This window comes from Phoca vitulina, unplaced genomic scaffold (genome assembly GCF_004348235.1).
Source record: "Phoca vitulina isolate PV1807 unplaced genomic scaffold, GSC_HSeal_1.0 scaffold2, whole genome shotgun sequence".
NCBI classification, from domain to species: Eukaryota; Metazoa; Chordata; class Mammalia; order Carnivora; family Phocidae; genus Phoca; species Phoca vitulina.
Genome location: NW_022589705.1, coordinates 89,863,120 through 89,877,154, shown reverse-complemented (window position 1 = coordinate 89,877,154; position 14,035 = coordinate 89,863,120). Strand labels below are relative to the sequence as shown.

Sequence of the window (14,035 nt, the reverse complement as noted above, 5' to 3'; positions counted from 1 at the left end):
GTCCCGGTGAGGCGTCCGTGGCCATTTCCCTGCCCAGTGAGGCGTCCACGGCCATTTCCCTGTCCCTGTGAGGCAGCGCTCCCCTTCAAGGCAGGTGCTGCCAAAAATGTTTCTTTTTTTTTTTAACATTTATTCCAGAGATAGAGAGGGCACGAGCAGGGGGAGTGGCAGAGGGAGAAGCAGACTCCCCACTGAGCAGGGAGCCCGATGCCGGACTCGATCCCAGGACCCCAGGATCATGACCTGAGCCGAAGGCAGACAGACGCTTAACCATCTGAGCCACCCAGGGCACCCCCTGCCAAAAATGTTTCTATTCTGAGTTAATAGGAAGAGCAGACTGGGGCACCTGGTGGGCTCAGTCAGTGGAGCGGGGGACTCTTGATCTCAGGGATGTGAGTTGGAGCCCCATGTTTTGTGTAGAGATTATTTAAAAATCTCTCTCAAAAAAAAAAAAAAGGAAGAGCAGACCATCTTAAAGATCAGCTGAGGGGTCTGGGGAAGCTCAGACCTTCTGTCAGAATAACGTAAAATGCCTGGATTGCCATGGATGGATGAACGAGAACAGTTCTACCCCGGGGGGACGTGCGGCTGCTGGTTAGGTGGAATCCAGAGCCATGCAGCGTGGTTACGGCTAGTGTGCAAAGGCAGCCCACGTGTGTGGCCAGCCGCCCTGGGGAGAAGGGCCAGAGTAGTAGGCGCTGTCTTCAACCTCGAGGAGCTTACTGTTGAGCTGAAGAGAAAAGATGTACCCAGAGAATACACACCTGACATTTGCAAGTACAGAATCACATTTGTAATTACAGAATAATAAGCGCTGCAGGAGTAAGCAGAGGATGAGAAAGAATTCGTGTTCTCATTTCACACTCTCTTCTTGATGAACCAAGTACTATGTTAGACATTAATGTATAAGTTGTAATAGTTTTTATTGAGCCTTTCAGTTGTTTGGCATTGTGCTAGGTGCGTTGTGAGGATTGTCTGTATCCCCAGAGCAACTCATTGAGGGAGAGACTGTTATTATCCCTGTTTTCCAGATGAGCAAACCGAGGCCCAGGAAGGGTAAGGGACTAATCAAGGTCACACTAGCCACAAGTAGAAGTGCTGGGATACAGACCCAAGAGCACAACTCTAGGGGTCACACTCAACCACCATGCTGCACGGCTTCAAAAATCAGCATGGTCCTTGCATCAGCAAACTCAGGTGGGAGACACAGGTGAATTATCACAGTGCTCTGCGTGCTCACGGGGAGGGGTACAGACAGCGACCAGGGTGTCAAGGAGGTTACATGTCTTAAAATCAAATACCATTTTAGGGCAACCCAATTTGAACAGTCCTGCAGATTATTCACCATGACTTCTCATTTATTTTTTGTAAAAGATTTATTTATTTATTTATTTATTTTAGAGAGAGAGAGCGTGAGCAGGGGGAGAGGCAGAGAGAGAGAACCTCGCGCAGACTCCTCGCTGAGCATGGAGCCTGATACGGAGCTTGATCTCACGACCCTGAGGTCATGACCTGAGCCAAAACCAAGAGTCAGGCACTTAACCGACTGAGCCACCCAGATGCCCCATGACTTCTTATTTTAAAAGAAGGAGTAATTTCTCTCTTTTAAGGAATTGTTAAGTATATAACAGTGTTACACTGTCTAGGAAAAGGGTCTACCTAGATACTGGTTTTTAAAAAATCTGCTTTAGTTTCATATCCTTGATTTTGTTCCGTTTCACATTATTTTGCATCTTTTAATTTCTTTATTGATGGGTTTGTGTTTAGTCAGATTCGACAGTGGCCTATTCCTCCAGCTGGCACTGTACATTCCTTAAGACATATGCAAAACTAAAAAAAAATAAAAATAAAATAAATAAAGACATATGCAAAACTTGTGGGGCGCCTGGGTGCCTCAGTCGTTGGGCGTCTGCCTTTGGCTCGGGTCATGATCCCAGGGTCCTGGGATCGAGCCCCACATCGGGCTCCCTGCTCCACAGGAAGCCTGCTTCTCCCTCTCCCACTCCCCCTGCTTGTGTTCCCTCTCTTGCTGTGTCTCTCTCTGTCAAATAAATAAAATCTTAAAAAAAAAAAAGATGTATGCAAAACTTGAAACAAAGATGAATGTGTCTAGAGGTGCCTGGGTGGTTCAGTTGGTTAAACATCTGCCTTCAGCTCAGGTCATGATCCTGGGGTCCTGGGATCAAGCTCCACATTGGGCTCCCTGCTCAGCGGAGAGCCTGCTTCTCCCTGTCCCTCTGCTGCTCCCCTGCTTGTGCTCTTTCTCTCTCTGTCAGATAAATAAATAAAATCTTTAAAAAAAAATGAATGTGTCTATGTTATAAAGGAGAAAAAGAATTTCCCTAAAAGGTGCAATACACATTGGTACCTCAAAATAGAGGTGCGACATGGACACATTGAGTACTGTACAGGAAGAAGACTTCTTACAACCTCAAAAAGAGAAGGAAATGTTAGTGTTTTTAATTACCCAGGATCTGCAAATTAGCCAGAAACAACCATCCATATCAAAATCAAATGTTTCTGAAAAAGGTCGCATCTGCTTTGCCTTTCTTTTATTTATTTATTTTTTTTTTTTAAAGATTTTATTTATTTATTTGAGAGAGAGAGAATGAGAGAGAGCAAGTACATGAGAGGGAGGAGGGTCAGAGGGAGAAGCAGACTCCCCGCCGAGCAGGGAGCCCGATGTGGGACTCGATCCCGGGACTCCAGGATCATGACCTGAGCCGAAGGCAGTCGCTTAACCAACTGAGCCACCCAGGCGCCCTGCTTTGCCTTTCTTTTAAATTCACTACTCCTGTGTGTTTGGATTTGGGGCATGTCCGTCTGTCCTCTAGCCAAGCTATGCTAGATCAAGATGAGAATACATGGATAGTTTTACTTGCTGTTGGCCACCTGAGCTTGCTTTATGGACCCTGAACTCTGAAGTGTAGAAAATTCAAAGGCAAAGGAGGAGACAGTGGAGACTGTGTTGTTCTCTGTGACTCGGAGACCCCAAGTCACCACCCGCCACTGGTCATTTCCCAGCCGGAGTCTCTGTGAGATATCAGCACTACCAGCTTTTCTCACTCTTCCTTCCCAGCTTGGGTGGGGAAGGGGGAGGGTTAGACCTGAGCTCTCTCTTTTTTTTTTAAGATTTTATTTATTTATTCGAGATGGGGAGAGAGAGCGCACACATGCGCAACAGTGGTGGAGAGGGAGAAGTAGATTTCATGCTGAGCACAGAGCCCGATGCGGGACTCGATCCCAGGACTCTGGGATCATGACCTGAGCCGAAGGCAGATGCTTAACTGACTTAAGCCACCCAGGCGCCCCTAGATCTGAATTCTTATTAAATATTTTCTCAGGAAGAAAAATACCACCAATTGAAACACCAAATATTTATCATTCTTTATTCTATTCTAATCCACATGCTAGTTAATATAGAAGAGAGGTAAAATTCCTCCAGAATTTGGAAGTGGGATTATGATAGTAACAATCGAAGTCCTTTGTGGAAATGATCCAAGAAAATGGCCTTTATAGATTTGGAAATGCATTTAACGAAGGTGATGTATGTAAGGACTCGAGGGTAATTTAAGTAAAAGAAACGAAGCCTAACCACTTGTATTCTGTTCTAACCAGGAAAGAAGCTGTACTGGTGGGAGGGCAGGAGAGGTGGGGGGAGGACAGCTGAGAGAGCAAGGGTTTGCCGTGTGTATACCCCTCTGCGGGAGGAGACCAGCTGCTCGAGGCAAAAATCCCACCCCCACAGACACAGTCTCGGTCTCAGGCTTCACCATGGCCTGGATGAAATAATACTGAATAATAACAGTTGTAATTAATTAGGCACTTACTGTATTCCAGGGTCGGGGTTAGGTTCTGTTTTATGTTATGTGATTTAGTCCCAACAGAACAACTTATCTCCATTTTACAAATGAGGAAACAGACCCAGAGAGGTGAAACGACGTGCCCGAAGTTACACAGCTAATGGGGAACAGAGCTGGGCTTGAATCTGGATCTGATTGTGAATACTGATTTTTAATTCATTGGTGGTTTTTTTTTTTTTAAAAAACTGAGTGCCTACTAAGTGCCAGGAACTGTTCTAGATATTAGGGATGCAGCAGTAAACAAAACAAGCAAAACTCCCTGCACTCCGGGAGCTTATGTTCTAGTGAGTACACACCACTAAGTAAATCACAGAGTCCGACAAAGGGCGCTGTAGCCTGGTAAGGCAGGGTGGGTACCAGAGAATGCCAGGACGAGGTTACAGGCTGAAACTGTGTGGACAAGGAGGGCCTGGCTGAGGAGGCAGCCCCCTGGGGGTGTGACAGTGAGCCCCAGGGATATCTGGGAGAAGAGTAGAGTGAACAAGTGCAGATCTTTTCAGTTTCCCTTTGCTCTCCAGGACTGCCTGCATCTCTCATCCCGACTGTGGGCCCACCAGCCACCTTTCTGATTACTAATTCTGGTCCCTGTGTGTCCTGAAACCTGGCAGAGAGCACCCTGAATGGCGCAGTTACTAGAAAGTTGTACTCCCTGGGATCGGATAATAAATTGGCATCTGGTCTGTGTAAGATCATTTAGGGTGAGTCAGTCTCTAAGAAGTTGATCCCTCCGGTATTCAGAACCCACGGTGGAAGAGGTCAGTCTTCCAAGGCAGGAAGGGGCCAGGCTTCGCACTCGGGCGGGCGTGGGTCCCGACCCCAGTTCCGCTGCAAGCTGCCTGTGGTGCCAGCTCAGTTGTCCTCAGCTCCCAGGCCCGGGGGACACGAAGGCAACAGCACTGACCGCTCGGGATGTTGGCGAGTATGAGCAGTGATAGTGTATGTAAAGCTCTAGCCACGCCGCCTCTCTTAGAAAGGGTTCAGGACATGGTCGTTCCACCCTTGGGCCTTTGCTATGTGGCCACTTGATGTCCCTTGGTGATACGTCTTCTGACTTTACATAAAACCGAACCTCTCATTGTATGTGCCTGCTCTGTTCTTGTTCTCTCTTCTGCTCGCACAGTTTTCACAAGCACTTGCATTTGTTGACGCTCTTCTGCAGTTATCTGGAATGCCTGCAGTGCGGTGTGATGTCGTGTACTAGACTTGGCTCTGGAACATCCAGCTTGGGTTCTGGTTCTGCAGTGCTGTCAGCTCTGCGAACTGGGATCACGTAATCTCTCTGAAGCTCGCTCTTTGTAACATGAGGGAGTAGACCATGTGATGTCCAAGTTTCCTCCTTAAACCTGCCCTTGAGATACTCCAAGGGTCATAGTCAGGTAGCCTGCAGATAGATTTGTTTCTTCTCCTTAGCAGTTTTAATGCATTAAGCTTGTGATCCCTGCCATTTACCCAGCAATTCCATTTTTGGAATTTAATTAGGAAATCACACACATACACAAAGATGTGTACACAAAGATATACAAGGGTGCCCATCACAATATTCCTTGTAATAGTGAAAGCCAAAAGCAACTTCAGTATTCAGACACTGATGGCCGGGTTTCCGCGGTTTCCGTGAGCTCCCGCTGTGTGCCACGCTCTGGTCTGGTGCTTAGGATACATCTGTCAACCGAACCAGGCTCGACAGAAAAAAGCAAAGTGTGAGATATGTTAGAAGATGGGAAGTGCTATGGAAAAAGGGAAAATGAGCAGGTTGAGGGGGATCCCATGTGTGGAGAGTATGGTTTCAAACTTGGTAGCCAGGTGGGCCTCATTGAGAAGGACTTGCAGTTGGCGAAGGAGGGACTGAGCTACACAGATGTCAGGGAGGAACACACTCCAGGCAGAAGAAACAGCCAGTGCCAGGGCCCTAAGGCGGGAACATGCCAATGGCTTTAAGGAAGAGAAGGACCCTGGGTGCTGGAGCAAGATGAATGAGGAGGAGGAGAGGGAGGTCAGCAGGGGATCCGGGGCCAAATTACAAAGGGCCTTGGTGGCCTTTGGGTAGATCGGCTTTTATTCTGAGTGAAATGGGAAGTCTTTGCAGGATTTGGGCAGAGGAGTGCCATGATCCGTTTTATGTGTTAGAGGAGACAGTGTGGTTAGTTGAGAATAGGCCACAGGGAGACCAGGAGAGACAATAACGTTAGGCGGGTGTTGCACAACCAGGGAAGAGAGATGGTGACTCAGAGGAGAATCTAAAGAAAGTGGAAACAAACAGATTCCTGGCGTATTTTGAAAACGAAACCAAGAGGACTTGCTGACAGATTGGACGTGGGGTGTGAGAGGCAAGAGGTAGGAGATGACTCCGGTCTGCTGTCCAAGTAACAGGAAGGAAGGGGCCCCGTTGGTGTCCAGGGGAGGCCTGCGTGGGATGGGCCTGGGGGAGGAGTGCAGGAGTTGGGTTTGGGAAATGTTAAGCTGGAGAAATCTGTTGGGCATCCAAGAGAAGACTAGTCCTTACTGGCTGTTAATATTTCATGTACCTCCCATCTTTAGCTGAGGAGCTGACTCTCCAGATACACTGGTTGAAGGACGGAACAAGAAAAATTGTTCAAATATTAAGTGAAATGAGTATCAGATGCTCCTATTTTGTTTTATATATAGGATATGTGTCTACACACGTGTTTGTGTAAGAAAAGGTACAGATAGATACCAAAATATTAACAGTAGTTATATGGGATTTGACTTCTGAGTGATTTCAACTTAATTTCTTTCTCCTTTTGAGAATGTGTACTTTCTAATATCTATCTCTACCAAGTAATTTGTATAAAAGGGAGAATTGTTCTGAAGAGTGAGAAGACTGACTTCTATCGATAAATCATAGTTATTTTTCCAATGATTGCCGAGTTGTTGAACCTTTGGACTTTTTACAGGTGTTTTTCCTTGTGAATAGAGGCACTATGAGCAGATCGCTTTCTTTTTTTTTTTTTTTTTCTTAAAGATTTTATTTATTTATTTGGCAGAGAGAGACACAGTGAGAGAGGGAACACAAGCAAGGGGAGTGGGAGAGGGAGAAGCAGGCTTCCTGCTGAGCAGAGAACCCGTGCAGGGTTCGATCCCAGGACCCTGGGATCATGACCTGAGCCGAAGGCAGATGCTTAACGACTGAGCCACCCAGGTGCCCCAGCAGATTGCTTTCTTTTCTTGTGAAGTATGTTCTCACGATCTCCCAAAATTCGAAATAATGGGGACTAAAAGATACAAAGATTTGTAGCTCTTAAATATTGCCAATTATTCTGGAATAATAAAACTGAACCGATTTAGAATATCAGCAATGGAAAAAAAATGCCCATCAGCCTATTAGGAAAGATATCCTCCCCTCCTAGGTCAGGATTTCAATTGCACACCAAAAAATCACTTACAGCATTTCTTCATCTACCATGGGGCATAAAAAGGCCTCATGTAGGTCTTCCATACTTTGCAGGTGTAGGAATTGGCGTGGTCCATGCTGGGTACGAGAGACGCCTGGCCCATCACCTGGGAGCGCATAGCACTCCCTCTATCCTGGGAATCATAAATGGGAAAATCTCCTTCTTCCACAATGCAGTCGTCCGCGAGAACCTACGACAGTTTGTAGAAAGTCTTCTTCCAGGGAACTTGGTGGAGAAAGTAAGTACCTGGAGGAACAGTAGTTTACAAGGTACCTGGGAGCACTGGTGGCCCTGAACTCTGTCTGTGGTCATCTCAGACCTGAGTGTCATTTTGAACAGGACAAGACGTATGTTAATTAATTACTGAACTGAAATCATTTAAATGAAGTCTGTTGGAGACTGAAACAAGGTAAAAAGACTGAGAGAATCCCTCCCTGTTAGTAACCACTGGACACATTTACACGGTGGTGGGGATCTGAGCCTGAAATGACAGTGACTCTGATTTTCTAAACCAAAAATTCAATCACAATGTAGGATGAAGGATTTCTTTCTGACTCATGAGTTTGTTCATTTGAAGGTATTTGTCTTATGAAAGGATTCAAATTAAGTTACATTTGGCTATATATTTAACAATCACATCTATGGAAAACACAAGATTCCATGAAGTCAAATACTTTTTGGAACTTCCAGAGCTTAGAGTAATACAAGTATGAATAAATTTCACAAACAAAAATTGCACTAAAGAAGCCAGGCACAAAGAGTTCATACCAGTTTATGATTTTTATACTTAAGAAGCATTTTTTCCTCCAGTATCTTAGATTAGGGGTCAAAGGAACTAGAACAAGATTCTTGTTTGCTTTAAGTGATTCATTCCTTTAACTATACCAGGGAGAGTGAACATACCAACAATTCCAACCTATTTCCACATGCACTATTCATAGACTATCCCACCAGGATCATTATCCACAGAAGAAATATTTGTTGGAGCTAGCACAGAGCAGGGCAGGCTCCTAGAATGATCGTAGGTTGTCCAGATGGGTCCTCAAACATTTATGAAATGTCTGTTCTCTGCCAGTTGCTGCAAGTGTTGAGAACACTTTTCAAGGAGCTCCCAGTCTAGTGGGTGATTATTTCCATCTCATCTGCTGAGAGGCTGCCCACGAGAGCTGAGAAAGGCTTCTTGGCAGAAACGGTCCCTGCACTGAGTTCACCAAGTGAGGAGAGAGAGGGAATGAGTTGCAGGCGGACAGAGGTCTGGGACATGAAGCAGTCAGCTCTGTGTGAGGTAGTCACTAGTGAGCAGGAGAGGGCAAGACTAGAGGGCTTTACAGGAATCTCGCTGCCAGGACCTCCGAGAGCCCGGCCGCCCTGGTGAGAAACTCGGGCCTTGGTTTGCAGGTGCTTAGAGCCATTGAAGGGGGCTGAGCAGAGAGTGAATGATCAGATTGAGGTTTAATAGAGATCATTCTGGAAGCAGAATGGAAAGATAAATGGATTTTTTAACTATGAAGAATTTCTAGGTAAAATTTTTATTTGTGTTTTTTATATTCTCTCAGTAGGATTATTTAAGGCATAAACAGGGAAGCACAAAAGTAGCAATTCACATGGTAATAAATGAAATGGTGTAACATACAGACTGAGTGGGCCCCCTTATTCTTTTAAGCCATTTTAAAAGCAATCATGGCATTATCTTCCACAGGGTAATAGATTAAGAAGGACAGTCTATAACAGATTAAGAAGCATGTCTATAATTCAAAAGTTCGATTTTTTTATAACGTGCTCAGTAATTACTCCAGAAAAGATTGTGATTTCAGTCTGTAAGACTGGGAACACATGAAAATATGAAATCAGTAACTATTCTTTTAAACCGTTTTAGTCAAACAGAGACAAAAAATTAGTGGTCTGCATTTTTTATTTTTTACAAAACAATCTTTTACAGACACTTGGTTTTGTTTCATTATCTCCTGACTACATTATAATGCAGGTGTTGAGAACTGAATACTGAAACTAACCTCCTCTCTTCCACTTAAGGTTACAAATAAAAATTACGTCCGATTCCTCTCTGGCTGGCAGCAAGAGAATAAACCTCGTGTCCTTCTGTTTGACCAAATGCCCGTCGTGCCACTGCTGTACAAGGTATATGAGGTGCTGGGGGGATGTTTGCTCTTTTTTTGGTGGAAGGAACTTGCGGCCTGCTTGTCCTTTTCGTCAGAGCTTATCCAAAGAGAAATGTTTGAAGACCAGAAATCTGCCTTAGCCACCATACACTGAGCACCTCCTGATACCATTAAATGTGCTAGTGCGTTCCACACACATAAGAGCGTGGAATCTTCAGAAGAGCCCAGTGATACAGTATCATCCCTGTTTTATAGACCAAGATACTGAAGCTCAGAGAGGTTGTATAACCTACCCCCATGGTAACTGCATGATTCCCAGACCCGCCCTCTGAATGACACCGTCTGCAGCACTTCCAGTGCCCCTCTGGTTAGCCCTGTGACATGAGATGGGAGAGGAAAGGGTCCTGCTTAACCCCTGGCACGGTCACTGCCGTCTTCCATAATTGAGGGGATTCCTCAAACACTCCCATGTCTCCAACCCAGTGTAGATCTCAGTGAACTGAATATTTTTCTCCATCTGTAAAAGAAAAATAAAATTCACTGTGTTTGGCTTTGCGGATACAGTTTTCGGGCATGAACACCATAGAATTCCTCCAAGTGCACAGAGGTCTAGCAGCCCGAGTGGGGCTATACAAGCTAGCATTCGTCTCCACCACTGGTGTGAACTGGTCACACTTGGGTTGGTGTGATCCCGCTACCAGTTTAATTTCTTCCTCTCTCTTACACCCTGACAGTTGACTGCTTTTGCATACAAGGATTACTTGTCATTTGGATATGTACACGTCGGTTTGAGAGGGGCGGAAGAGATGACAAGACGGTACAATGTCAATGTCTATGCCCCCACCATCTTGATCTTTAAAGAACACATAAACAAGCCTGCAGATGTTATCCAGGTACGTGAGAGTCGCCCTGTTGTGAGATTGCCCTCGCGTTGTATCTTGGGCCTTTAGAAATAAACAGCAACATTGAACAGAGCAAGTGAGAAGGAGAAATTCGTTTTTAATTTCTTCCTTCAGAGGCACGAAATTTAAAAACGAGTTTGGTTTTCATCCAATTTGGGACTGTTTTGCTCAAAAAATAATCCTTTGACAGAAAATAGGATGGTGGCGATGCCAAGAGCTGAGGGAGGAAGATAATGGGGAGTTGGTATTTCATGGGGACATTTTCCGTTTGGGATGGCGGCGAGAGCAGTTGCACAACAATGTGAATGTATTTAATGCCACAGAATTATGCACTTGGAAATGGTTAAAATGGTCCATTTATGTTATATATATTTTGCCATAAAAAATAAAATAAGAGGGGCACCTGACTGGCTTAGTCATAGAGCATGTGACTCCTCTATCTCGGGGTTGTAGGTTCAAGTCCCACATTGGGTACAGAGATTACTTAAAAATAAAATCTTTTAAAAAAAATTTTAAAAATAAAATAAGAAACAATAATCACTTTATCTCTAAAGTGATCCTGTCAGAAAATCAGTAATCTTATTCTAAAATAAATTACAAAGATAAATTTAAAAGTTAAATATAAAACAACAATAAAAAGGAAATGAAAGAAAACCATAAACTAACTTGGAGAACATATAAGTGAATATCTGAGCTTAAGATAAAGAAGGGTTAAAAGTCTTGGAAAATCTTGTTTTATAAGTTTTAAATTTGTATATAAATACTTAAAATTTTTAAGTTAAACAATAAGCTAAGAGAAATATTTACAACCAATCTAAAAAAGATTGTTATCTTTAATTTCTCATGAGCTTCTTCTAATCAAAGAGATCAACACAAAACTTACCGAAAGTGATCGCTTAATGGGTATAGGGTTTTCTTTCAGGGTGATGGAAATGTTTGGGACTATAGAGAGGTGATTGTTACACAACACTGTGCATGTACAAAATGCCATGGAGTGATACATTTTAAAATAGCTAATTTTATGTTACATGAATTTCACCTCAATAAAAAAAAAAAATTTTAATAAAACTTCCCAAGAAGAGTAGGCTGAGAATATGAATAAAATTCTGAGAAGAGATTTAGGTGACTGATAGTCACTTTTAAAAATTAAATCTCACTAATCAAGAAAAAACTTTAACATTTTCTTCTCGTCCCATCACATTGTTAAAGATTTTCAAAGTGAAGATACTCAGTTGAGAGTGGAGAGAAACAGTCGCTCTTTTGTTTTGCCAAGCTGGAGGAAGCTTCAGAAGTTTTCAGAAAAGTAGTTGGGTGGTAAAAGCCAATTGCCTGGATTCATTCAGGAAAAGAGTACTCCTGAGTACCTGAGTACCTTATGTGGGCCAAACACTGCCCCTAGTGCTGGGGACAAAGCCCTGAACAAAGTCACCTGAATTCCCTGTTCCAGGGTCTGTCCTGTGTCTGGCGGGACGACAGACAATGGGCATAACATACTCCATGGTGCCGTGTCATATGGGGAGAAGCGCTAAGGAGAAAAATAAAGCAGGAAAAGGGAATGTGGAGTTGGGAGAGCAGGTTCACATTTTTTAAGGTAGAATGACCAAGAAGGGCCTCACTAAGAGGAGGCTTGCGTAAAGACCTCGGGAAAATGAGATTACCTTTTAGGAATCTGTCCTCAGGGAAAAGGAATTCAGACCAAAATTACAGAGACATTGGGCGCCTGGGTGGCTCAGATGGTTAAGCGTCTGCCTTCGGCTCAGGTCATGATCCCAGGGTCCTGGGATCGAGTCCCACATCAGGCTCCCTGCTCCTTGGGAGCCTGCTTCTCCCTCTGCCTCTCTCTCTCTCTGTCTCTCATGAATAAATAAATAAAATCTTTAAAAAAAAAAAAACAAAAACAAAATTACAGAGACATTATCATTTGTAACCAGTTTCACTGGGGGAAAAATACAAATATGCAACAGTAAGCTAATGATTGGTATATACCAAGCAGGGACTACTATATAGTCATTTAGCCGTTAAAACGGTAGTTCTAGAACACTTACTGATGGGGACAGTTTTCATAACATAATGTTAAAAAGAACACGCAGGATGCAAAATTGAGGTGCCTCACACTGTAGCAGGTCTGAACTCTGTCTGTGGTCATCTCAGACCTGAGTTCCATAGTAGTTAATTACTCAAACAAAATCATTTAAATGAAGTCTGTAAAAGACTGAAAATTGAAATAGATGAAGCACAGAGACTGAAGGATCTCAATACATATCAATTCCATACACACTCTAAACCCTGATCTCGATTTTGTGACGTGTGTGTATGTGCATGCATGTGCATAGGAAAAAGCCGGAAACAAATACATCTCTTGATGGTAAAATTACGTATTATCCTAATATTTGGGTTTTCAAAAATCCCTATCATGAACACGTATTATTTTATTTCTTTAATGTTATTTTTGTTTTGTTTTGTTTTAAGGATTTTTTTTCACATAATCTCTGCACCCAAAGTGGAGCTTAAACTTACAACCCTGAGATCCAAGAATCAGCATGCTCTACCGACTGAGCCAGCCAGGTGCCCCTATTTTTTTTTAAAAAAGCACTAAGATCCCTTTGATTTACTTTCTCTTAAAGGAAGCTAGAACGAGAAGTTCTATAAAATCCTTTATTTCATTCACTCAGTAAACATTTTGTTTCCTGCCTGCTGTGTGAAAATACAGAGGAGCTCTGACATCCAGAGTTAGTCTTTGTCCTCACAACTCCGTCGGAGGAGAGAGGCCTGAAGGCAACTTCCATCCACTGGCATGGGTGACTCACTCAGATGTGAAAGTAGAGGAAGGGCACTTGAGGCTGGGACTAAGGGAAGGACGGCGTCTGAGGCAGAACCAGATGGGGGAAGGGGACAGTGAGGAGAGAAGGGCAGGTTTAGGAAGAAGGTAATGAATTCAGTTGTGGACGCACAGAATGCGAGCTGCCTACAGGAAGTCTGAGGGGAGGTGTCCATCGGACAGTAGGGTGTAGGGATCCAGGTCTTAGTGAGCTGGGGAGAGAGAGCTGTAGCATCTCAGTGAGTTGTGAGAGGTAGAAGTCCTCAGTGTGGCGCGATCTCCCAGCCATACATAGTAGGTGAGGTAAGGAGAGAAGGGGGCCAGGGACAAAATCCTGGACAACCGCCAGCAATTAAAAAGGGGGTGCCCTGCCCGATGGCAGCTGAGGAGCTGAGAGAATCAGGAAGAAAACATGCTGGTGGTGAAGCAAGGAAATGAACTTCTCAGTTCAAGATTAATCTATGAAGATTTCCTAAATTGCTTTTCAGTAATAGCTTCTACTCTTGAGAATGATTTATCTATCCCTCAGGGACAATTGTAACTCAAATACATTTACAGGATTACTGGCACAGCGGCGCCTGGGTGGCTCAGTTGGTTAAGTGTCCGGCTCTTGATTTCGGCTCAAGTCATGATCTCAGGGTCACGAGATCGAGCCCCTCACGGGGCTCTGCGCTGGGGGTGGAGCCTGTTTAAGATTCTCTCTCGCCCTCTGCCCCTCCCCTCTCCTGTGCACACACACATGCTCGCTCTCACTCTCTAAAAAAAAATTACTGGCACAATGGATGCTTTACCAGTTTGCTCCTATGGATAAAAGCACCACTTGTTCCGTGGAGCACTACTGAATTTGTTTTATTTGCTGAATAGTATTTTTGGCCACACGGTAATTTCTTGATTCATTCTTCCATCAGTGGGCATTTCAGGGTTT

General features: G+C 44.0%; 1 protein-coding gene across 2 annotated transcripts in view; it reads left to right on the top strand.

Moving 5' to 3' along the window:
* DNAJC16 (DnaJ heat shock protein family (Hsp40) member C16) overlaps window positions 1-14,035 on the top strand; it is a 39,947-nt gene that overhangs the window by 10,513 nt on the left and 15,399 nt on the right. For both annotated transcript variants that reach the window (XM_032393144.1, XM_032393137.1), the window contains 3 exons: window positions 7,327-7,511; window positions 9,305-9,409; window positions 10,125-10,283. In XM_032393144.1, the coding sequence (XP_032249035.1) occupies window positions 9,383-9,409; window positions 10,125-10,283 (186 nt within the window). In that variant the 5' untranslated portion in view covers window positions 7,327-7,511; window positions 9,305-9,382. The remainder of the gene's footprint in view (window positions 1-7,326; window positions 7,512-9,304; window positions 9,410-10,124; window positions 10,284-14,035) is intronic.